This window comes from Amphibalanus amphitrite, unplaced genomic scaffold, assembly GCF_019059575.1.
Source record: "Amphibalanus amphitrite isolate SeventyFive unplaced genomic scaffold, NRLGWU_Aamphi_draft 000515F_arrow, whole genome shotgun sequence".
NCBI lineage: Eukaryota > Metazoa > Arthropoda > Thecostraca > Balanomorpha > Balanidae > Amphibalanus > Amphibalanus amphitrite.
In genome coordinates this window covers 451,430-478,351 of record NW_024882009.1, presented here as the reverse complement: position 1 = coordinate 478,351, position 26,922 = coordinate 451,430, and the positions used below count along the sequence as shown (strand labels likewise).

The following is a 26,922-nucleotide window of genomic DNA, read 5'->3' as shown; positions in this document are numbered from 1 at the left end:
TCAAGACAACTTCACCACAATTATTAATTGTTTCGAAGAAAAAATGTACAGCAGCCAAGGCAAAAGATCTTCAGCTCGACTTACCCTGTCGGCAAGATGTTGTGCAACTGTCGCGTCGAAAAACGCAAACACCATGGTTACCATGGCAACGGCTCCGAGTGTGACATACATGGGAGGGTAGATGAGGGCCCGGCCGTATGACAGCGAATGGCTTGAGCGACCTGAGAACAGACACATGGGAGGATTGGTGACAACAACAACACACATTTTACGCTGGTGTGCGGTGTGTCTCTCCGACTAGAGGTCTACACTTGACACATAGATAGGTATATGTACTTAAAAGTTTACACAAGGTTTACAGCAATAACGTTAACACGCGCACCGACGGGGGGCGGATATCCGCCCCCCCTGAGGTTTTTCGCGAACAGCGGGAAAACCGCGGCGCGTAGCGCCACGAAATTTGGTACGACTATTCCCTCATCAATTTTACAAATGGTGTGCAAGTTTGAATCTCCTACCTTTTAAGGTCAGGTCACCAGGTCACTTTGAATGACCCAACCTCAAGTCGCTTTTTTGCAACTTTGTCACCGTGCCAGAGCTACAGTAGATGTCGGAGGCCTTTGAAAGTCGCAGGATGTGATTAGGTCATTAGTAGCTACAATTTGTATATCTCTGAATTTTGATATCGGTGACCTAAGGTCAGGTCAATTTCGCGACCTCCCCATAATTATAAGTCAATGGGGGAAAAATCAACTCCCTATTTTTACCACTAAAACGGGTCGGAATGGCCCCATATACCATACATGACTTCATATACGATCAACCTTCACTACCTTGAGGTCTGTTTTGCTGTTGGGCAGCTGTGAGGTCATGTGACGTCATCAAAGGTCACCAAATGTTTTTGGCCAATAACTCCGTACAGGAACAAGATACAGCCACGTGGATGGTCTCATTGTGTTCATCTCGTCAAGACGCATCGAATGATATACATGATGACCTCGAGGTCACGTGACCTGAGGTCAACCTTTGACCTTGACTTTTCGAGGTCAACGTATATATCATTCGATGCGGATTGACGAGAGAATCACGATGATGCCCTTAGTTTGTTCCTATCTTGACTAATTCGAAAGTTATTCGAGAAAAACTCTCTCCATATCTAGCGCCGCCATTTTGACTTTTTCGACCCCTGTGACGTCATCTTTGACCTGACCTGAAAATGATCTTTGTAAAAATTGTAGATCTTGACCGTGCGTATCCGATGCCGTTTACCGCTTGTCGCTATCTTGCTTCGTTCTCGAGATCTCAGGGGGCGGTCATCCGCCCCCCCCCCCGTCGGTGCGAAGTTGGCGCAGACCCCCGTCGATGCGCGGGTTAATAAGGCTTGTTCCATAAAAAAATCATGTCATTCAAGCACTGTTTGAACTTTGACCCAGCTTGTTGGTTCACCTAGGAGGCTTAGAATGTATGAATGCCAATCTCCGATGCTCGCTCACAACAATCATCAATTGTGACTATGGCCTCGCCATGATATCTTACCCTCGATTTTGGGCATCGCCAGCGCGTTGATGGGTAGCAAAAGAAGCAGAAACGCTCCCACGGCGTAAAAAGGCATGCTGTATCCGCCCACCTGTCAAAAAGAACGGAATGAACAAAAGATGTGTCATCTCCATCGCGTCGTTGATGAAGCGGTCAAACTAATCCCAGCCAAGCGCCAAAGTAATAAAGTAAATAGTAAACAATAAAAATTGTATCTTTAGAACAGAGGTTTGATTGTTATTACACTACAGCACAGTCCAAAGTGTTTGCATTTTGCACTTCTCTGAGATAGTTCGATTTTTCTATGGACCATAGAGCAGCGTGGAACTGGACACCTCTTGTTCCCGCCTCTGCTTTAGCCCAAGATACGATTCGTTGTTCTTTGCCAGCAGTTCTGCGAGTGCACGAGGCACAAATCACGTGTCTTCTTTAGCCCTGCGAGTTCTGTTGCACACGACACAAATCGCGGTGCTGCATCCTGGCGAACCTGGTTGCTTCGATACCGCGTGTCAGCCGGTACAGTTTACTTGCAGGCGTATACAACTAGCGACATCTATGAACCATTTGATAATATGAAACACTATGTAGGTGGCAGCACCATACTGTAGGTGGGTCTGAGGTGGAATAGCCGTAGAACTATATACGGCCTTGCGTAGAACTGTCGTACATACCTCGAACAGAAGACCCCCGAGGGCGGGTCCCACGCAGAGACCCAGGGAGGTGAACACCTCCAGAAGGCCCAGAGTGAGCGAGATCTTCTCTGAAAATCAGACAGACAGATCAAGAGTCATCAAGGTGTGCCCAAGTGAGTACCTAGCGACCCAACGTCAGGAGCAGGACGGACGGACAACATGCCAGCGATTGAGAGAGATAAGCACCTATAACAGCAACCACGGCTTTGTGGATCGTAATAGCATATATAAAGAAAATGAAAAACCTTAGCCTCAGTTATTTATTGTATTGTTAACCCGCGCCGGGCCGGTGCTCTGAGATTCCGCGCCGGGCCGGGGGGGGTGTCTGAACACCCCCCCCTTTTAACTCGGCTCCTGGGCCACGTAGCGACACGCGGTAAGCGGCAATCGAAAGAACGTCCAAAATAAGGACGAAAACACTTCGGTCATTTTTTGGGTCAGGTCAAAGGTCAGGTCACCAGAGGTCACCAAAGGTAAAATGTTGACTATTTCAACATTTTGGAAACTGCCAACGGCTATCTCGGGAACCGATAGAGCTACAGCGCCGCGGAAAAGCGCATTCGATAGCCCTTTTACAGGCCTTTCTGAGCAATGTTCTCAGATTTGACCTCAGGTCAACGGTTTAGCCTCCAGAGGACAAAAACTCCAAAAATAGCCGTTTTTACAAAAATCGGTTTTTCGGCGATAACTTTTGACTCAAAAGAGCCATGACATTGCTTTTGCCAGCATCGTGTTCCTCTCGTCGAGACGCGTCGAGTGAACTATAAGTTGACCTTGAAAGGTCAACTTGAAAATTTGACCTCAGGTCAAGGTCATGACCTGACCGGAAAAGGTCATGTTGCATATCAGTCGATCCGCAACGTCGAGCCGAACACATCTAAGGCGTTTTCAGCGCTCTAGGACGCCTCTATCAGAAGTTATTAGCGAAAAACTGTTAGATTCTGTTCGTGACCTGAGATGACCTCGGGGACATAACGAGGGGTCACAGTTGCCATTTTCTGGTTCAGTGTGTCAATTTTACCTACATCTCGATGTTTGAGAGTGTCTAGAATGGCGTTCGTGCAAAACAGACGCTTTTCAATTTTCTCCCATTGACTTATAATGGAGAGGCCGCAAAATTGACCTGACCTTAGGTCACCGATATCAAAATTCCGAGATATACATTTTATAGATACTGTTGCTCTAATCAATCGCTGAAAGTTTCAAGGCAATCAATCAATCGGTGTAGCTATGACGAGCATTCTTATTTTTTCTGAGGTGAGGTCACTTGGCGTGACCTGGTGACCTGACCTAAGGCGACATGGGTCTGAAATTTTTACAACATGTGCGGAAAAGATGTACGAACAGGTGTGCCAAAAACGGCGGCGCTCCGCGCCGCCGTTTTTGAGATATCTGCGAAAAACCGCAGGGGGGGGGTGTTCAAACACCCCCCCCCCGGCCCGGCGCGGGTTAAAAAGACAAAAAAAAACTATATTTGGCTATGGCTTTGGCTATGGCTAAAAAAAACGCATGTGAGTGGGCTATATTTAGCCTGTGAACGTTATACAAACGCATGTGAAGTCGTTGTAGGCGAGGTCACTCACCTGTGAACGTGCTGGCCACATAGGTGAAGGTGGAGGTGAGGTTGGCACCCGATCCTGTGCCCATCATCACCCGGATGACGAAGCAGTAGATGGTGAACATCTGGAGATCTCGGACGTAGATGAGCAGACTGTAACCAAGAGAGAAAAGTTTCGGTCAAGTTTCGGTTGACATGTCGTTTACAGTGAAAAAAACATACGAGGTGTGGCTAAAAAGAAACCGGACTGCTTGTGCTGGTCATTAAGTAGGGGACCCGAAGACTAGCGAGACACTTGACATTAACCCGGCAGGCGGTGGGCCTACCAGCCACCTTCCGCGCGGTGGGGGGGGGGGGCACTTTTTTGCCCCCCCCCCCCCCCCCGTATCTCCGAAACTACTGAACGGATCCGGAAAATTCAAACGGCGTTCGATAGCCCTGTCAAATTTGTCGAAGGAAACCAAACTTCATTGACCTCGGGGTCACCGATGACGTCACAGGTCAGGTCAAAGATAAAATGTTTCACCGTTCACGGGGCTTCTAGGGAAAGCGCTATGACACCGAGTAAAACGCATTTTGTCGAAAATCAGCGATAAGGCGTCAGTTGTCTAGTACATATGTTGCTATTAGAGGTCACTGGTCATACCAGGTCAGGTCACAGGTCAGGTCACCAAAGGTCACCAAGGGTCACCACATGAGCCCAACTTTACTAAGGTTATGCGATGCATGTTTTATGGCCAGTTTTTCATTTCCAACTCAATGGTGTTGGTTATAAGACCATCAGGTACGGTTTAGGTCACTTTCTGGTGGAGGTCAGGTCAAGGTCAGGTCAAAAAAGGTCAAATTTCAAAGTTGATATTTTTGCATAAAATGGGTATCGATTCGATGCAGCTCGTCACGGGGAGTCTAATGGTAGTCTTTGTTTTGCGCTACGAGGTCTAGAATTGCTAAAAATTAGGTTTGAAAATTTGACGTCATCAATTTTGAACAGGTTTTTCGCTATAACTTGGCCAAAAAAAGAGGTATCGATCTCAAATTTAGTATGTAGATAGAAGGTGGTAGGAGCTATCACATATATTCCGGTTTTTTCGAAATTCAAAAAACTTTTTGGATTTTAAGGCTATTATATTCAAAAAATCTATTTTTTGATTTTTGGGGGTCAAAATCAAAAAAATCGAAAAACCGAAATAGCAGTATTGTAGCCCTCTTAATTCCACACCTTTTATGTCTGAAACATTTTCTGTATCTCTAAAGCTGTAGGCCTGACAGCTCTTCCAGCGAAACCTTTTTTTGGGTCGGAAATGGCAAAAATGACGTCACTCTGACGCCATTAGCGGCCAACCTATCATAGCCTTTGGAAACATTTTTGGTCACCATGTGCGCTAGCTGCTCCCGGGAGGGTACTGAAAGTTTGGTGACGATCGGCGCAGCGGTTCTCGAGATATATCGAAAAAACTAAAGGGGGGCAAAAAAATGCCCCCCCCACCGCCTGGAAGGTTAACCCGCGCAATGCTGGGGGGGTGTTTGAACACCCCCCCTTGTGGTTTTTCGCGAATATCTCAAAAACGGCGGCGCACACCTTATCATACATCAATTCTACACAGGTTGTGAAAATTTCAGACCAAGGTCATTCAAGGTCAGGTCACCAGGTCACTTGAAGTGACCTCACCTCATAAAAAGTTTCAATGTCTGTCATAGCTACACCGAGTGACCGATCGCTTTGAAACTTTCATTGATTGCTAAGACCAATAGCACGTACAAAATGTATATCTCAGAATTTTTATATCGATGACCTAAGGTCAGGTCAATTTTGCGACCTCCCCATTATGTCAATGGGAGAAAATTGAAATGCGCCTCTTTTGGACGAAAGACATTATAAACACTCCCAAACACTGCATTACAAGTAGTTTAGACACACTGAACATGAAAATGGTGTCCGTGACCCCTGTTTATGCCCTGAGGTCATCTTAGGTCCCGAATGGTATCTAACAGTTTTTCGCAAATAACTTTTGATAGAGGCATGCTAGAGCGATGAAAACGCATTAGATGTGTTCAGCTCGACGATACGGATCGACTGATATGCAACATGACCCTTTCAGGTCAGGTCATGACCTTGACCTAAGGTTAAATTTTCAAGTTGACCTTTCAAGGTCAAGTTATAGTTCATTCGATGCGTCTTGACGAGAGGAACACGATGCCGGTAAAAGTAAGCTCGTGCAAGGCTTGGGTCAAAAGTTATTGCAGAAAAACTGTTTCCGAAAAAAAATCGGCTATTTTGCAGTTTTTGTCCCCTGCAGGCAAAACCGTTGACGTTGGGTCAAATCTGAGAGAATTGCTCAGAAAGGGCGTTAATAGGGCTATCGAATGCGCTTTTCCGCGGCGCTGTAGCTCTATTGGTTCCCGGTTTATGCGATGACATCTTGGAAATTGTCGACATTCGACCTGGATATCGGCGAAATTTTGCCTTCAATGACCTCTGGTGACCTGACCTTTGACCTGACCAAGAAATTGACTGAAGTGATTTCGTCATTATTTTTGACGCTCTTTCGAACGCCGCCTTCCGCGTATCGCTACGTGGCCCAGGAGCCGAGTTAGAATGGGGGTGTTCAGAACCCCCCCCCCCCCCCCCCAGCAGGGCGTGGAAATCCAGGACCCCCAGCCGGGCGCGGGTTAATCGCTATCATATTGTCGTGATGTGTACCAAACGGCATCTCGATATTGCTATTATTCTCCTTTCCACAGCTCTTTGTTTTATTGATGACGCTGACGCCGGTCACTCTGGTCTGGGTGTCCTCGACCGATTCAAAATGGGTTTCCCTGACGACGTTTTTCATTTAAGGGAACAGCCAAAAAACACAGGGAGGGAGCTCTGGCGAGTAAAGAGGGTGCTTGAGCACCACGACCTCCTTTTCGGTAAAGAACTGCTTGACGCTAATGGCAGAATGCGCGGGCGCGTTGTCGTGATGCAGCACCCAGTTCTTGGCTTCCCAGAAATTCCACTTTTTGCGTCTGACTCGTGAGATGAGGCGTCCCAGGTCTTCCTTGTAGAAGTGCTGGTCGACTGTGGTACACCTCCGGCACGAACTGGCGGTGAACGAATCCCCTGTGATCGAAAAAGACGACCAATGTCGTCTCCACCCTCGACTTCGACATGCGCCCGGACGTTGATGGACCTCCAGACCTTGGGGTCATCACCGACATCCTAACGACCAGTGCCCAACCTCGTATGCCATTCATACACTTGCATGTGACACTTGACTTGCTTCCCATAAACAGCCTTGAACAGATTCAGCGGCTCCGCTGGACCTTTCTCCAGTCTGGCAAGGAACGTGATGTTCCTTCTTTTTTTCGACGCTCATTGTAGAAGCCTGGCGGTGACAAGACCGTCAAACATCAATAAAACAAAGAGCTGTGGAAAGGAGAATAATAGCGATAACGAGGTGCCGTTTGGCACACATCACGACAATATGATAAAGATTAATGTCAAGTGTCTCGCTAGTCTTCGGGCCCCCTACTTTATGGCCAGCACGAGCAGTCCGGTTTCTTTTTAGCCACACCTCGTAGGCGACCGACCGGCGTTGGCGGAATAAATGATGTGGGAAGGGGTCTACTAGTATTGAATAATCAATAAATAATAAATTAAGTAAATAAATAAGAATAAAAAAAGTAATGTCAATACTTAAAAAAAAAACACTCAGCCGTAGTAAGATAACATTGTGAAGTTATCGCGTGAAAAAGCAAAAAACAAAAAGAAAAATTCAAGGGCATTTAAAAGAATGCAATAACTCCATCAAACCTTTTGTAGTACCTAATTACGACTGTCAAATAACACAGCTGCTCATGCAAATTTATCATAACTTAAAAAGGAGGTGAAAACTGGAACGCATTGGTCCGACGTAGGTAGCATAACGAGCAATTACATATATGTCGAGCGATTTTTAAGTTCCAGATTAATTACCTACTCTTATACGGCCTTGAAATTACTCATGCATCGATAAATGACACGCCCCTCAAGTCGGCGCCATTCAGGCCACTCAGTGCCAATAGCACAAACCACTCAGGAGCCTACCTTACCCGAAGCATACGTTTCCAACTCCGACTGCCACCGTTCCAGCTACGAACACGTTCTTCGGTCCCAGAAACGGTACCTGACGGCACAGAGGGGTGTGTGACGTCATAGTGCTGTGACGTCATGGTAGGGCCTGAGCCAGGGTGACGCCATCGTGCCGTGACGTCACTGTGAGAGTTGAGGCAGTGTTTCGCCATTTTCCGACAAGATGTTCTAGGCAAGCGAAATTTTAGACATGCTTCTTGTTCGCTTTAGATATGCTCGATAGGTTCGCTTGTAGAGCATATTGAAATGTACGAACCGTTGCCATTTACTGCAAATGCTTACAGCTTAGAGCAGCATTCGGTATTTACCAATGCCTACCAATTATCCAGCAAAATTCTCAGGAGTAATCAGCAGTCCTTACCAATCTGGTCATGAGTGCCTAACAGACCAGTGCAGACGCCGTTGCCGAACACCAGCGTGAACATTACCAGGGCTGACAATTAAAAATTATCAGTCCTTACCAGTTTGGTCATAAATGCTGAGCAGACCAGGGCTGACAGGGGGTAGGCGCCGAACACCAGCGCAGCGGTGGTGGCCGACATTCCCCGAGACGTTGCCTGCAAAAGAAAACAAAACGGGAGACATTAATGCAAAAAAGTGTATGTTACATTCGCCGTGTACCAAGCAGTAAGTAGGTACAATGTTCGGCTAGGAAAGTGTTCGTATGTATTTGGCATTTATAGTTAGTACATAGAAAGTGGAAAGCATGTGATGTTAATATGTGAGAAGTTTAGAATAAAGGATAAAATTGAAACTTTTAACCAATAAAAAGACAAAATAAACAACCAGTATAGCGCCTTTTGGGGCGACTAACGGAGCGAGCGAGGGGGTGAGTCTTGCACGTGCGAAATTTCGAGGGGGTACCTCCAACTGACTTGTGCACGGCACCCTACTGACCGGTTTCTAGCGATGTGCCAAATTTGAGCACAATCGACCCAGCCGTTCTCGATATCTGGGAGCGGCACCCTGCACGTGCGCACGTGCAAAATGGGTCCCAACTGACTTGTGCACGGCACCCTACTAACTGGTCCCTAACCGTGTACCAAATTTGAGCGCCATCGGTCCAGCCGTTCTCGAGATCTGGAAACGACCCCTGCACGTGCGCACGTGCAGCAGCACCCCAACTCTGGCACATGGATATGCAGTGCCTAGTGGGTGCCTACCTACATGCCAACTTTCAGCGCAATCGGCCAAGTAGTTACCGAGATATTGCAACAATTACAAAACTGACACCTCTTCGTTTTGCACGTGGCACGTGCATAAGGGGCCACCCACATGCATCGGGAATAGTCCAATACTTGGTAGAAGGAATGAAGCTACCCTACAAAAATTACTGCGTGTGATCGGTCAAGTGGTTGCTGAGATATAAGCCTCGCAAAAGCGTCCGCACGGCCGGCCGGCCGCTCATGCTCAGAAATTTCCGTTAAAGGAAATAGTTCACATTTTAACATGGGTTTTGAACTGGAATGGCAGTTCCGTAGCTTGGGCTGAGACGAGCATAAATCAGGAGCTTTTACAGCCCAACGATCACCCTAGGCAAAGATATTCTATTTTTCGTCCCGAAAAAGGTGTCTTGCGTTGAGGATGTGTGCCTTGCATATATTTGCATCCTGTATGAAACGAGCATGGGTCCCGAAAATTCTTCAGAAACTAGAGAAATTATCTACGAGAACTCTAGAGAAATTCTCGTACTGATCAATAAGGACATTCAGGGGAACATTATCGCCCTTGCCAGTAAAACTAGTAAAAGGGCTAACTTTGCATGGTTCTTTAATCTTTAATGCATTATTTCACGCACTGGCGGATCCAGGGTTTCAGCGCGGGGGGGGGGCATACCAGGTCACGGAGCCAAACCTTCTCCTAGGGTACCCCCAAATCTTGTCTTCTCATCGGATTTAGGCCACTTATTTTTCGTCATAGCCCTGATACGATAGTTTTTTCTTTAAAAAAAACAAATGGTAGGCCACCTGGGCCCTGTTTCACCGGTGATAGCAACACGCTGCTATTACAGGTGGGGCGTTCCACGACAAATCGACAAATAAAAAATTAAATTTGCACCCTCATATTTTATTTTGGTGTAAGGGGTTGTGATGGGCGGGGAAGCCAGCTGTGACAAGGATTTTTTTCTTCGAACAACGGTTTCCGAGATATAGCCTCGGGCAATTCCAGCAGGTCGCGCTGCAGCCCTATGTTTGGCGGCCTATAACTCAGAAACTATTGGTTTTCTACGATAAAAACTTTATATGGTTCAACTCACAATCAGCCAACAAACATTTTGGCTATCTCGCATTTTCAATTTTTGAAAATTTTGATCACGTGACCTTTTGACCTATTTTTCGAAGAGTGACCTTGATATTTTCCCCACTGAAAGTTGTAATTTTGTCTGATGACGATTAAAGCCTTATCAATTGTCATTCATATGCGAAAATAAAAAAGTGGATATCGCCCTGCGTTGACCTCAGGTCAGGTAATTTTTATGACCTGTCTATTATAACGAGCGGGAGCGACAGCGAGATCTCGAGAATAAAGCAAGATAGCGACAAGCGGTAAACGGTGCAGGGTACAAATGGATAAGGTCTATAATTTTTACTGAGGTCATTTTCAGGTCAGGTCAAAGATGACGTCACACTTGCCGGCCTATCTTGCCGGCCCTCACTTGCCGGCCCTCACTTGCCGGCCTATCTTCAGGAGCCCTGTGGAGTCCTTATAGATCGGCATGGGACTCTCAGGCGTCGCTGCAGCGACGCCTGAGGGCTCTCATGGGAGGACTCCCTGGGAGCCCTCAGAGTCACCAGTGTGGGGCCCACAGAGTTGCAGGTAAGTAGCCGTCAGATGCGCTTGTGTAAAACCTTCAGAGGCGCCAGTGTGGGGCCCTCAGAGCCGCCGCCGATGTAGGGCCTTAAGAAACATTGGTGTTAGTCCCTCAGATTGGTGGTATTGGGCTCTCAGAGGCGCCGGTGTGAGGCCCTCACAGGCGCCGTTATGGGCCCTCAGAGACACTGGTGTGAAGCCGTTCCATGCGGGTATGGGTCAGGACCCTAATTAGAGCTGAGCTGACGCTTAATGGGTCAGCAAGAGCACTCAGAGGCCAGCACAGGGCTATCAGAAGTCGGAGTGGGGCCGTTATGGAGATGTGTGATGTGTGGCGACTCAGGAGCCCGTGTATCCGTGAGGTGCTCTCACGAGTCCTGCGGGTCTTATATCAGTCGAAATGAGGCACGCTTGGACCCTGAGCGGCCACTAATTGGCACTGCAGGGCCTCTCGGGCCCATAGGGCACCATGCATCTAATGAGGCGGCACGCGCCCCTTGTGTCCCCCCCCCCCCCCCCGCTTACGCTGCGCTGGCTGCGGCCATACAGGTAAATCGTATTCTAACCGTCCCTATTCCCAAGCATAGGTGGCGGCCGATTCCTGGCTTGCGCAATATGACTGCCGTCGTTACGCAATACGGTCAATAGGGTTGAAGCGGCATTGCTCCCTTGTGGTAAGAAGCAACATATTTTTAGACAAAATAAAGGCAATGACAACTAAATTAAAATATAACTAAAATACTAAAACGACTCTGATCACAAAAGTACCTAGTTACTAGGAAGGCTTTCTAATCAATTTTTATTTAGTTCCTCGTTATAGGCGTAAGAAGTGTAAGTCTGAATGGGGGGGGGGCATACTTGTACTGAATGCCCCTCAGGCTCCTGTCCGGGGGGCATATGCCCCTAACCTATTAATTTGAGGACTCGTTTTAGGGCCTTGGGCGGGCGGGCGGGCGGATGGGGTCTGGGGAGACAGATAGACGGACGGACGAACATACGGAGAGACGGATGGACGGACGGACGGAGAATGGAGAAACGGACGGATGGATGGACGGACTGAGAGACGGAAGGGCGGACGGACGGACGGAGAGACGGACAAAGAGATGGACAGACGGACGGGTAGAGAGAGAGAGAGAGAGAGAGAGAGAGAGAGAGAGAGAGAGAGAGAAAGAGAGAGAGAGAGAGACACAGAGAGAGAGAGAGAGAGAGAGAGAGACACAGAGAGAGAGAGAGACACAGAGAGAGAGAGAGAGACACAGAGAGAGAGAGAGAGAGAGAGAGAGAGAGAGAGAGAGAGAGAGAGAGAGAGAGAGAGACACACAGAGAGAGAGAGAGAGAGAGAGAGAGAGAGAGAGAGAGAGAGAGAGACAGAGAGAGACAGAGAGAGAGAGAGAGAGAGAGAGAGAGAGAGAGAGAGAGAGAGAGACTGAGAGAGACTGAGAGAGACTGAGAGAGACTGAGAGAGACTGAGAGAGACTGAGAGAGACTGAGAGAGACTGAGAGACTGAGAGAGACTGAGAGAGAAAGATAGAGAAAGAGAGAGAAAGAGAGAGAGAGAGAGAGAGAGAGAGAGAGAGAGAGAGACTGAGAGAGACTGAGAGAGACTGAGAGAGACTGAGAGAGAAAGAGAGAGAGAGAGAGGGGGGGTGAGAGAAAGGAGGATAAGACTAATGAAGGAAAAGGAAAAGACTAACAGAGACTTCAGGGAAGACGGCAAGGAGACTGATACCTACAGAGAGGAACAGTAGCGGCGGAACACCTTCAATTAAGGGGGGGGGGGGCACTGCCAACTTTTGGTCCCATTCTTTCCATGCAACGCCCATAGGGCTAATGTTAAAATGCCAAAATCAAAGGGGGGGACGGTGCCCCGGTGCCCTCCCCGTTCCGCCGCCTATGGAGAGGAAAGATGAGTGAGCAAGGGATTTGAGAGATAGGTAAAGAGACAGGGGAGAAATGAGATTTTATTGCTCCGCTCCTAATAACACTTCCTAAAATAAAATATAATTGGCCGTAATTATCGAATAAGAATCGGAAATTGTCAATTGAACGTCTGATTCGCTTACATCAATCGATAATCCGCCCTATACCATGTTTGACATGTTTGCAGTTTGCACCAAAGCCAGCTTGCAGGCTATAGCCTATACATCGAGGCAGTGGTATATACTATACATCCCGGTGAATTCCTGCATATAGCCGAGACCTCCGGCGGTATTTTCCCACGATCAGCCGGATTTCAAAGTCGTGTATTTTTCGTCCATGGCAGGCGGCCGGCGCAATCTCGGGGAAAGAGGCGCTCCAGTAACAAAAGCACGAGCAGATCGCCCAAATGCCGGTGGCCGCGATAATTTCTCTAGTTTCTGAAGATTTTTCGGGACCCATGCTCTTTTCATACTGGATCGCGGTGCCTTACAGAAACTGAAAAGTTCTTCCTATATCAAAATATAGAAAATAATCTTTTGTTATAAAAAGGTTTTATTTTCTTTGCTGATCATTTTGAACATAAAAAATCATAAATCCATTGCAAAAAAAAATAATTTCGTGAAAGTGAACTATTTCCTTTAATCTAAGGAAAGACTTCGCTCGCTTCGCTCGCTCCGTAATTACGCTGCAAAGAAGTAGCTAAAACGTACGAAAAAAGTACATACTGCTATGGAAATTTCTGCATAGCATCTCAGTGCTATCGAAAAACACACGAATGTAACCTAACAATTGTTGATGGGCAATTTTATACCTATCGCCGGATCTTCTGGTACTGAAGAAGAGCCAGTAGCAGAACCTGTTGTACCTACCTCCTGTGGGAAGAACGGTGCCATTGTTCCCACGCTGGCAGAGACGCCAAAGTTGACCAGTCCGGCGAGCCAAAACACGATTCGCTGACGTTGGCCCATCTCAGCTGCTGCGGAGAAAATACGGACCGGAATCGGTGACTGGATATGAGAAATGTGTTTGGATGTTAGCAGAGCTGTTTGTGATATCATGACCAGTTGTACATGACATGAAAACCATCGAGACCGCTTAGTTCAACAATGGTTCGTCCAACTATATTGTCATGAGTTGCTGTAGAATGCAGATATGGCATGAATTCACATTCTAAATATTTTTAATTGGTTGCGACCATAGCGTATAACAGACTTCGGTTCATTTTATTTATTATGTTATGGTGCGACTTAAGGGGCACTGCATGTAAAACCCAAGTAGCATAGGTAACAATTGTTACAAAGGAACTCAGATTCCAACCACAAGTCTCTTTTGAAGTGTTCTCTCAGCCTGTCTCCTATGGCACCTGTATTTCTTCTACACGGCTTACAAAGACTAACATTCCTTCTCCTCACGACCCCAACCACATTTGAACCCGTCATCATGCTCCCCCTCGCCCCCTCCCGAGTGCCTCCCGTCACGTTCTAAACCAGTCTCAGGTTCAAAGTCCACAGATTCCAGACGCCATGTGGTGAGAAAATCTGATCCAGGCGGTAGACGTGTTGATAGACACAATAACCTGTGTTTTTCGAACGTGCACTGCACTGCGATCGTTTACTGCATCGAAAGCACTGACGGGAATGGGATATTCGAGCTTGGGAGCGCCGGTAAATAATACACAACAAATGAATGTCATGTATACTATTATAGATATGATTAGGGATGATTCCGACCATGATGCGAATCACACCCAACTAGTTAGGTATAAATCAATAAAGCTGAGCAAATTATCAATGTGATTTTCATGTGGATGTATATTGTCATTCTCACGGACGGAAACACTTGTAACTGATTGTGACACCACACTCAGCTGATCGCCATGACCTCACATTCCCTGAATAAATTCAGCATCGAGTTTGCATACATAAAGACACGAGGACGCAGGCCCGCATGGACTGAGAGAACCCCGTGCCGTCACCCTCTGACGTAACCCCAGAGCCGTGGGAACTGACCTTCCGAGTGACACTTGCACTGGCACTGACACTGACACTGACTCTGACACTGACACTAACACTGACACTGGTACTGGTACTGACATTGACACTGGTACTGGTACTAGTACTGACATTGACACTGACACTGTCACTGGTACTGGTACTGGTACTGACACTGGTACTGGTACTGACACAATATGACATCAGCACCGCTTTGGATGATGCCTTCCTATTTTTTTCTGCTACTTGGCTAAATGCTCATCTAACGTCAAATACTGATACAACATCCAACATATAGCTATTTCGACCACCGACTGAAGAATGAAAGTCCTCTGTTTCAATGTGAGCTGATGCAACTTGGCGGTTATACCGCACCAGTCACCGAGCCGCCGCGCCAGCTGCAAGTAAAATGTAGGCCGCACGGCCACTTTCTTTGCTTTTCCGCTTTGGTAAACAAAGTTGCACATCTTGCGCAACATATGTGTAGTTAGATGACACCAGTTGTGAATGACTCACATTTTCGCTTACGCTGATGCTTTTGCAGCCAAGTATTATTTACGTTGATCAGTAAAGGCAAAAAAAGATTATTTCAACGAGCCTAATTACCCAGGCTTAAAGATGTAAATTTACATTTATAGAAATTTTATATTGTTAACATATTATTCAACATGTTTTTCGTAAAACCGCGCCCGGCCCGGCTGGGGGTCCTGGATTTCCACGCCCTGCTGGGGGTGTGTGTTTGAACAGGACCTCCAACTTCTAACTCGGCTCCTGGGCCACATAGCGACACGGGGTAGGCGGCGTTCGAAAGAGCGTCAAAGCAGTGACGAAAATATTTCGGATACTTGTTCGGTGAGGACAAAGGTAAGGTTACCAGAGGTCATCGAAAGCCAAATTTTGCCTATTTGCAGGTGGAATGTCGAAAGCTTTCAACATACCGGCGTATAACTCGGAAACCAATAGCGCTACAGCGTCCAGGAAAAGTAAATTTGATAGCTCCATTAAGTTAACGCTCCTTCTGAATAATTATCTCAGATTTCACCTAAAGTTAACGGTTTTGCTTGCAGGGGGCAAAAACTGCCAATATTGACAATTGTTGTGGAAACAGTTTTTCGGCAATAAATTTAGACTCTAAATTCGACGAGCTTACTTTTACCGGCATCGTGTTCCACTCGCCAAGATGCATTGAATGAACTACATAAATGTATAACCCGCGAGTTTCTGGGGGGTCGTTAAACGCCCCCACTTTTTTCACCGCGCCATAGGATAAAAACGGAGCGCCGCAGGCGCGCCAAAATTTGGGTACCTGTAGGGAATTGATTGAAGTTTATTGTGACAAAGTTTCAAAACAATCGGTCAGAACAATCAAATGGCTATCTTCGATTATTGATTATCGCTCCGCATTTTCCAAAATCTGGAACTGAGTCCTGGCAATTTCTCGTGACTACTTCACGACCATGATACATGCATTTCTTAAATTGAACTTTTTGAACCAAACACGTACACATATGATAAAATGAATGTCACCAACGTGTTCGACGCCCAAAACTACCCATAAAAAATGTGTCACAGGCTGCGAATATCAGTTTTGATTTTCGGGGATATGTGCCTACCCGGTTGACCTGACCTGGAACCTGACCTATGCTTGACTGACCCCTACATGGAGCTGACACTCTTGTAGGCCTTATATGAAGGATTGTGCACCGTTTTGACAGAGGTATGACGAGAGGCGCCCATTGCAAAGTCCTGAATTCCATGCTACTGAAAACCCGATTTCAGGTGTTTGACCTGACCTTGACTTGACCCGACCTGTGTTCTAAAAATTCAACTTTCATTCAAGTACTCATCTGAAGCGTCTCGTCGCGTTCTTTCGTTTGCCGCCTCGTGCGTTTCGCTGCGCCTATTGGTTCTCGAGTTATCGGCTGGGGGCGTTTAACGCCCCCCCCCCCCCCCCAGCAAACGGCGGGTGGCGAAATACCCCAGCAACTGCCGGGATAAGTTGACCTTGAACGATCAACTTGAAAATTTGAACTCAGGGCAAGGCCTGACCGGAAAGGGGCATGTTGCATATCGGTCGATTCGTATCGTAGAGCTGAACACATCTAACGCGTTTTCATCGCCCTAGCGTGCCTCTATCAAATGTTATTCGCGCAAACCGTTAAATACCATTCGTGGCCTGAGATGACCTCAGGTACCTACATAAAGAGGGGTCACGGAAGCCATTTTCTAGTTCAGTGTGTAATTTTTACTTGAAATTCGATGTTCAATAGTGTTAAAAATGACGTCCTTCCAAAACAGGCGCCGTTCAATTTTCTCCCAATAGGTCGCAAAATTGACCTAACCCTAGGTCACCGATTCAAACTTCCGAGACACACGTTTCGTACCTTCTGTTGCCCTAATCAATCGCTGAAAGTTGTTTTAAAGCGATCAGTCACTCAGTGTACCTAAGGCAGGGATTTAAAAATGCTTATGAAGTTAGGTCACTTGACGCAACCTGGTGACTTGACCTTGAGTGACCTTGATCTGAAATCTTCACATGTGATTAAAAGAGGTATGATAAGTAGTGCGAAAATGGCGGTGTTCAGCCCCGCCATTTTTAAACATATTCGCGAAAAACCGCAGGAGGCGATCAAACACCCCCTCCCCCCAGCAGGGCGCGGGAGAATTGGGATGTTGTTTACTGCCTGAGCTCGATAGTCATGGAAGATTGCCTCGATGGTCATCCCACTTTGCTACTTTAACCAGCTCTCTTCATCACCGAAAAGCACTTCCACGTTCAAGCAAGACAATAGGAATATTTGTTTGTATTTATATGAGCGACAAACTTTGGCCTGAAAATATGTTTTCCCGACCCTTTGTGGTATTGTATGAAAATGTAGCCAATAAAAGGAGACGTAAGTTTGCAGCAAGTATGAGGGGATATGAAAAAATAATAATTCAAACTAATGTAGCTATACAGTATACATGGTGTGTCAAAAGTGGAAATAGCCGGTGCGCCGTCTGGCAACCAGGCAGCCCGCCGCCATAGGGAAATTCATGCTTTTTGTCGCTCCCTATGAGTCACTTGATATAATTAGAGCTTAACTAGGAACGAGGCGGGTCACTTAGACGTATTCGGGAGCCGAATACGGTGTCTTGAAGCCAATATCTGGGAAACCCTACCCGCCCAATGCGAGTTTTTAAGAGTCTGCATGCCCAAATTAACGTTGAGCGCAGCCGTTTTCGGTCGGTTTTCCCCGACCTTGTGGCGAAATCGCCTTATTTATTCAACCAGGGTGGGCTAATTCGCTTAACTAGGAATGAGGCGTTGAAGAGAATTATTCAAGGAATAGAGCTGTGCAAAATATTTTTTGTATTGTTAAAACTGTATCCGCCCTCGAACCAGGGGCTCCGCCACGGTTTTGGGATTGGGGGGGTCCGACCCAAAACACAAAACCTCGCTGGTGGTTCCAGGGTGGGCACTGGGCATTTTGGGCGAATTCACCCCCCCCCCCCCCTCCCACAGCTCGAGAAATTGATAAGTTTCCGTTTTTTCTAGAGTTCAAAGAAAATTTCACAATTTTATCGGGAAAATTTTGCTTAAAACCAAAAAACCAAGGTCCAGTTTGCACAAGGAATCGAAAACCGAGAAACGGAGCCCATTGACACCGACATGGTGGCCTCTCAAATCAATGTTCTTGAGGGATGGAGGCCGTAGGCTCTTAGGCCGGTGTCGGGTCCTCCAAGGAAGTAGGTAAAGGAAAGCGCAGGGCTTTAGGTAGAAGTCGTAGGGATTTGAAAACCCTGCCCTCATATAGCAGTATGGGGTCCTTAGAGACTGGCATTCAGTCTGTGATTAGAGTGTGACCTAGCTTTACCTGAAAATGGATATCAAAACGCTGCACTTGAATCAAAGATCAGGTTATGGGGATCCTGTAAGAGTTGTGACTTGTAGATGTCCTATCTCTACCAGCCTGCATTCAGAGCCATGTGCAGATTATTGCAGCTTACCTCAGAACGGTGTGAGGCTGTTTAGACTAGTATGGTGCTCGAAAGACCGGCTTGGAGCCCCCCCCCTTCCCCCAGCACTATCGGGTGACCTCACATGACTAAGAGGATGCTCAGATCGATTTGAAGCGCTTTTGGGGCGGGTATTCATGTGTCTAAGTGTCCTGCAAGCTGGACCCCTCTCACGAAATTATAGCCCAATCCTAGCATGCTTAGCTAAACTTAGCAATCTTAAACGCATTCATAGTAATAACAAAATTGAAATGGTAGAATAATGACACTCCCGTACATATAGGTCGGCGAGTGTTGAGCAATTCATGTATGTGTCACAACATTTTAAGGGTTCCTTACATTTCTAAATTCCTTAGCCTTGCGACTGTCAACACATTCTAAATTATTCAACACATTCTGTGAATTATTTAGTCATTCTTACGCGAAAACAAGCTTATTAGTTTTCGGAATATTGGGGGGTACTGTACCCCCCAGGTAAATTATTGAGGGGGTCCGGACCCCGCGTACCCCCCTGTGGCGGAGCCCCTGCCTCGAACGATAAATATTGTTGACCCATCAGAAACACATCACCTGGAATGCGTTTGGGCTTGGCTGGATCTAATATTAGCGAGTATCTGCTAATGCAGTTTCTTGGCTTACATAGTACGCACACAAGCATACATACTTCCTGCCCTTGGTTATTCCTCACTTGAATGAAAATTTTACTATAATAACTATTCCAAGCAGTTAACAGGTTTTAGTGCAGTGCCAATTCGGAACCGTTCAGCGCCGCCAGTCTCCCAGGCGGCGCGTAACGGCTGCCGCCGGCCGCCGCGCCGCCGCTCTGGCAGGGTGTTTGACTTCATATCTCTGTTGCTAGAAAAGTTGTGGACCGATTTACTTGATTCTAGCATGAAAAGATCCGCCATTCAATTCTTAGCAGATAACGAAAATTTGACGTCAATTGCACGATCCGCTGCCCACATTGTGGTACTGCCATCTATTGACAAGGCTGGCGAACTAAAGCCGGGCGGCTATTTCCACTTTTGACACACCATGAGATGGCATTTTTTAGCTTGGATAGAGACATTCCATCGGAAAACACATTTAACCCTCGCCCGTGTAGGGGGGGTCGAACAGACCCCCCCCCCTTGGTTTTTCGCGAATAACTCGCGTAAAAAGCGGCCGATCGCGACGAAACTTTCAGTACCCTCGAGCTAATCAAATCAATTTTACTCCTACCCTGGAAATTTCATGACCCTGACCCAAATGACCTTTGACCTGTGACCTACTTTTCGAGACCATGTTTGGCCGGACTATCGCGATTCGGCGTATGTCGGCTCGCATTAGCGGAGCGTTTGCAGTCTTTTCGTAGTTTCAAGCGTTCAAACATCTAAAATGATGTTGGTCCCATGCATTAGGGTGGGTGTCAAGGTCACCTGGAGGTCAGGTCAGGTCATTGACCTTTGGTGACCTCGATTCACTTTTTCGAGTTTTACATGTTTCTAGGCCAGTTTTTTGGAGCTGAATTCGAATTTAACAACCATATGAACGTTTACGAAGTAGTTTTGGTGCCTGCGTAACATGTTACGAAGCTGTCAGAGGCGGTTGACACCTACTACGAATACCCGGCAGGACCCCTACTGGTTGACCTGACCTGACCTGACCCGACCTGACCCGACCTGGCCTAAATGCATGAAGACATCATCTGTGATCAAAACTAACGTGATTTTTGTGATCAGCACCCCGAAAAACCTCATAGCAGCCACACTTTACGACATTCTAACAGGTCCCGATTTTCCCGACTTTTGGGTCATTGACCTGACCTGGAAGGTCAACCAATGACCTAGGACCTTAACCCTCGCCCGTATTGGTGTTTTTCCAGCCGCGAACGTATAAGGGGGGGGGGTCCGTTGGACCCCCCCCTTGCCATTTCGCCCCTGATCGAGCTAGAGCTTCGCGGAAAAAACGAGCGTGTTGCCCGTGACGAGAGGAAGCCGATGATACCCAATTTTAAGGTCCTAGGTCATTGGTTGACCTTGCAGGTCAGGTCAATGACCCCAAAGGCGGGAAAATCGGGACCTGTTAGAAAGTCGTAAAGTGTGGCTGCTAAGGGGTTTTTCGGGGTGCTGATCACGAATATCTTGTTAGTTTTGATCACAGATGATGTCTTCATGTATTTAGGCCAGGTCGGGTCAGGTCAGGTCAGGTCAACCAGTAAGGGTATTCGTAGTAGGTGGCAACCGCCTCTGACAGCTTCGTAACATGTTACGAAGGCACCAAAACTACTTCGTAAATGTTCATATGGTTGCTAAATTCGAATTCAGCTCCAAAAACTGGCCTAGAAACATGTAAAACTCGAAAAAGTGAACCGAGGTCATCAAAGGTCAATGACCTGACCTGACCTTCAGGTGACCTTGACACCCACCCTAATGCATGGGGGCAACATCATATCACATGTTTGAACGCTTGAAACCACGAAAAGACTGCAAACGCGCGGCTAATGCGAGCCGACATACGCCGAATCGCGATTCCAGCCAAACATGGTCTCGAAAAGTAGGTCACAGGTCAAAGGTCATTTCGGTCAGGGTCATGAAATTTTCAGGGTAGGTGTGAAATTGATAAACGCGAGGGTACTGAAAGTTTCGTCGCGATCGGCCGCTTTTTACGCGAGTTATTTGCGAAAAACCATGGGGGGGTCCGTTCGACCCCCTATACGGGCGAGGGTTAAAATTGGGTATCTTCGGCTTCCTCTCGTCACGGGCAACACGCTCGTTTTTTCCGCGAAGCTCTAGCTTGATCAGGGGCGAAACGGCAAGGGGGGGTCCAACGGACCCCCCCCCCCCCTTATACGTTCGCGGCTGGAAAAACGCCAATACGGGCGAGGGTTAACCCGCGCACCGACAACTTAGAACCGACGTGGGGCGCGGATGACCGCCCCCCCCCCCCCTGAGATCTCGAGAACGAAGCAAGATAGCGACAAGCGGTAAACGGCATCGGATACGCACGGACAAGGTCTACAATTTTTACAAAGGTCATTTTTAGGTCAGGTCAAAGATGACGTCACAGGGGTGAAAAAAGTCAAAATGGCGGCGCTAGATATGGAGATAGTTTTTTCTCGAATAACTTTCGAATTAGTCAAGATAGGAACAAACTAAGGGCATCATCGCGATCCTCTCGTCAATCCGCGTCGACTGATATATATATGTTGACCTCGAAAAGTCAAGGTCAAAGGTTAACCTCAGGTCACGTGACCTCGATGTCATCATGTATATCATTCGATGCGTCTTGACGAGCTGAACACAATGAGACCATCCGCGCGGCTGTATCTTGTTCCTGTACGGAGTTATTGGCAAAAAACCTTTGATGACCTTTGATGACGTCACATGACCTTACAGCTGCCCAACAGCAAAACCGACCTCAAGGTAGTGAAGGTTGATCGTATATGAAGTCATGTATGGTATATGGGGCCATTCCGACGCGTTTTAGTGGTAAAAACAGGGAGTTGATTTTTCCCCCCATTGACTTATAATGGGGAGGTCGAGAAATTGACCTGACCTTAGGTCATCGATATCAAAATTCTGAGACGTACAAATTGTAGCTACTAATGACCTAATAACATCCTGCGACTTTCAAAGGCCTCCGACATCTACTGTAGCTCTGGCACGGTGACAAAGTTGCAAAAAGTGACTTGAGGTTGGGTCATTCAAAGTGACCTGGTGACCTGACCTTTAAAGTTAGGAGGTTCAAATTTGCACACCATGTGTAAAATTGATGACACAATTGTCGTACCAAATTTCGCTTCCCGCTATTTGCGAAAAACCTCAGGGGGGGGGGGCGGATATCCGTCCTCCCCCCCCCCCGTCGGTGCGCGGGTTAATTCAGGAAACTGCTTCATTTAGTCTGCACCTTTGTGTTGTGTGTGTATTTTAGCGAAATTTTAGACAGGCTAAAGAAGAAAGGGAAACGTCTTTCGAAAGCTCCCGCAACATATAGGTAAACGAAGCTGGTGTTTTAAACATTTTTAATGATAGAATGATTAACAAACTACCAGCTTATCTCAAGAATGTACTCGTATATTCGCCACACGACATCCTTTTGTGATCGCTCGGATTACAGAATTTCTAGGATCACTCGAAAAAAGTAAGGGTGCAAAAGTGCAAAACCTTCAACGCCCATAGCCAGTTCTGAAACATGTTCAACACCAATCTGCTCACGTTTATTCTGGCTAGTCTTATTTTATCAGCACAAAGCCTAGGCTGGTTTAGTCTGGGTAGTCTACATGCTGTAAACTCATTTTGACAAGGGGTTGTCGTACAACGACGAGCGTTTGTCAAAAATACTAATAAAGGTTATGTCGAACAATGAATATCTTGTCATAGTCGGTTGAATCAACAGGGCAAATATGTATAAGTATCAGCCCCAGCACCTAGTCGACCATTCATACTATTGACGAGGATTATGGAGGCTATTGTGAAAACTACCAGGGGCTTATTCGTAATATGGAACATAGATTTGCTTATGATTTGTAATTTATATCCTTGTCGAAAGAACCAGCTACACCTTTGCAACAATACTGATACATACTTATGTAATCTATGTCTTTGTCGAAGGTATCAGCTACACTTTTGCAACACGGACTTAGTTACGCTAGTTTGACATGTTAGTAGTAACATACACAAAGCTGTTATTTGTTATATAGGTGGCGCCAAAAACGTTTCCGGCCGTTTCATTTTGAAAGTTTCAGTTGCGCACCAACCGTCGTGCAGTGATGTGGCCTCCTGCGCACTTCCGTGAAAATGGTAGGTAATAACAGTGTTCGGTCGTTTTTGTCATTTTTAAATGAAATGTTTGTCTATCAACTGATAGTAATGCAGATTGAATCAGAGAAATTTGCTGAATAAGTGCGTGATGTATGGAAGCAAGCACAATATGTTCTGCTCAAGGCCATATTGTTCTCATGCTTGATGTTACTGCTAGAGATGCTTTCTTTCAGGCTTTCATTAGGAGCGAAAGCTCAAGCTTGCAAGCAAGGGTCGCTACATTGAAGACAGCAAGCTGCAGAAACTCAAGAAGTCTAAAAATGAAAAAGCACCTGAATTCCAAGGGGCTAATGAATTTGAATGCCCCATAGATTCGAATGGGTTTGCCCCTTAAAATTCATGTTCCGTGCAGACTTAGAAATATTTTTTTCCAAATCAAGGCATTCCTCGATGTTGCTAGTCCCAAAACCGGTTATTGCGAGCCAGGGGACCCAAGTTGTGTATCTTAACTCAAAGCTAATGCATGTAAACGTGAGATTCTACAGTGTAAGTGCTGACGCTCATTGCCTTTTCGCATGCGTTATTGCCCTTGGGTCATCAGTGTCATCACTATTGTGTGTGTAATGTGTATGTACCATTTTAAATACATGACCTTTCAGTAATGCTGTTTTGCTGTAATCATGAGACTCCAGAGCGGAGACCTGCGATTTGTGGAGAAAACTGACGAATACAAGGGAGGTCTTTGTAAAACGTTACAAGCCTGAGACTAGTAGATTGCTTACAAGTACAGGTTTGCTGCACGTAGACATTACAATGGTAACTAAGATTTGCATTGATTTGACTTAACCCGCGCCCGGCTGGGGGTCCTGGATTTCCACGCCCTGCTGGGGGGGGGGGGGTGTTTGAACACCCCCCCTTGTAACTCGGCTCCTGGGCCACGTAGCGATACGCGGAAGGCGGCGTTCGAAAGAGCGTCAAAAATAATGACGAAATCACTTCGGTCAATTTTTTGGTCAGGTCAAAGGTCAGGTCACCAGAGGTCATTGAAGGCAAAATTTCGCCGATTTCCAGGTCGAATGTCGAAAATTTCCAAGAAGCCAACGCATAACTCGGGAACCAATAGAGCTACAGCGCCGCGGAAAAGCGCATTTGATAGCCCTATTAACGCCCTTTCTGAGCAATTCTCTCAGATTTGACCTAACGTCAACGGTTTTGCCTGCAGGGGGCAAAAACTGCAAAAATAGCCGATTTTTTCGGAAACAGTTTTTCTGCAATAACTTTTGACCCAAGCCTTGTACGAGCTTACTTTCACCGGCATCGTGTTCCTCTCGTCAAGACGCATCGAATGAACTATAACTTGACCTTGAAAGGTCAACTTGAAAATTTGACCTCAGGTCAAGGTCATGACCTGACCGGAAAGGGTCATGTTGCATATCAGTCGATCCGTATCGTCGAGCTGAACACATCTAAGGCGTTTTCATCGCTCTAGCATGCCTCTATCAAAAGTTATTTGCGAAAAACTGTTAGATACCATTCGTGACCTAAGATGACCTCAGGGCATAAACAAGGGTCACAGACACCATTTTCATGTTCAGTGTGTCTAAACCACTTGTAATTCGGTGTTTGGGAGTGTTTATAATGTCTTTCATCCAAAAGAGGCGCATTTCAATTTTCTCCCATTGACTTATAATGGGGAGGTCGCAAAATTGACCTGACCTTAGGTCATCGATATCAAAATTCTGAGATATACATTTTGTACATGCTATTGCTCTTAGCAATCGCTGAAAGTTTCAAAGCGATCGGTCACTCGGTGTAGCTATGACAGACATTGAAACTTTTTATGAGGTGAGGTCACTTCAAGTGACCTGGTGACCTGACCTTGAATGACCTTGGTCTACAATTTTCACAACATGTGTAGAATTAATGTATGATAAGGTGTACCAAAAACGGCGGCGCTCCGCGCCGCCGTTTTTGAGATATTCGCGAAAAACCACAGGGGGGGGTGTTCAAACACCCCCCCCCCCCAGCAGGGCGCGGGTTAACAAGTACACGGCTCAGCCCCGTTAAATGCAAACATGCGCAGGTCTTTACCTAGTAGCCGCATGATTATAACTAGGAACACAGTCGTTCACATATACAATGACAAAGCAAACTTTGGTAGCTAGTCTAACGAACTACATGTGAGTGGGTTGTAAGAACAACTACCATGACAAACAATAGGGTTGTTCGATGACATGGCAAAGGGTGCGGGGATTTGCGCTAAATAATTTTCCTTGTAAAAGTAACAAACGTTTGTTGAAATGAGTTTACAGTGTAGTCAAGTCCGCACGCAGCAACTAGTCTAGCTTAATCATTATTCAGCAGTCAGCACCCAACCTAGTCTGGTTTGATCAATCAGTGTCTAGCAAGTACCAAGCTATCATCGAACCACCGCAGACAGGGTGTTTTGGTTCCAGTCAGCCCCATGCCCACTGAGGGGTACAACCGGAACGAGTGGCGCCTTCCGGTGCCGACACGCGGAGGCGAGGGACAACAGATTAGTAACGCCACGTCAATCACTGAGTTAGGCTTGTGGTGGGCCAAAATGGGAAGTTGACTTTTTTCTTTCTTTTATAGCGCGTTTCTTTAATTTTACATATTTTATCTTGTACTTTATCCGCGCTGCTGGAAATTTTGGTACATCACATTTAATCGTACTATTATTTATTATTTACGTACTTTTACTCTTGTTTGCTCCATTTTTTTATTTTTAGTTAGGCCTTTATGATTTATTAATAAGCGGCGACAACTGAAAAGGATGACCTACAAGTTCCGCTCACCAGATCGTCTGGCACGAGCAGGTTTCCAGTAGTTGACATGAGTTTAGATACTCACAGGTTGGCGAATCGCCTCTATGTCTGCTTGACTGTATTGGTGTATTCCCAGCTGCAGCTTGTCTTCTTAGGCTGCCAGAGTGATTACAAACTGACTGGCCTGTCGCGAGTCGCTTCTATGATCGACACTTCAACGGAAAATCCTCCAGTTTCCGATTCGGTTAACGGTGATCTATCTGCCTACCAGGCAGCTACATCGTACACCAAATCACCAGCCGGCACCAACTCCGCCACTGCCACCATCACACAACCGCTGCACCATTTCACTATCTCAACGCCACCGCGTGTCACTATCAGTTCTCGGAGGACCAGTGAGTCTATCCTTTCCGCCTCTCCCGCTATCACTCTTTCCGCCTCTCCACAGCACCACACCAGCAGACACGAACGGACCACGACCACAGAGCCAGACAACTACTGCCAGCACCAGGTGACGTCACTCATACATGACGTCATACCCTTCCACGGCCGCCACCCATTGGCTGACTCACCGCTGTGAAATGATTGCGGGCGGTGGATGGTGTGGGTCAGGAAAATTGAAGGACAAAACACTGATCCTTGAGTAACACCAAAACACACCCTCCCTACGGGGTCTCTGGGAATAAATGACTACCTCCTAATGGGCTTGATGTATTCTCTCGAACAGGCTACGGTGCTTCCGTAGTGGTCCACCATCTCCTGGCCTGGGT

At 46.6% G+C, this 26,922-nt stretch overlaps 1 protein-coding gene across 1 annotated transcript; it reads right to left on the bottom strand.

Annotated features, from left to right (window-relative positions):
- Window positions 1–26,618, bottom strand: LOC122393088 (MFS-type transporter SLC18B1-like). Its single transcript, XM_043388714.1, has 8 exons — window positions 26,238–26,618; window positions 13,501–13,607; window positions 8,362–8,457; window positions 7,861–7,934; window positions 3,812–3,939; window positions 2,208–2,296; window positions 1,537–1,627; window positions 1–221 (listed from the first exon to the last, which is right to left on the bottom strand). The coding sequence occupies exons 2-8, from the start codon at window positions 13,597–13,599 to the stop codon at window positions 1–3; spliced, it is 798 nt and encodes a 265-aa protein (XP_043244649.1). The 5' UTR covers window positions 13,600–13,607; window positions 26,238–26,618.
- Window positions 26,619–26,922: the final 304 nt, after the last annotated feature.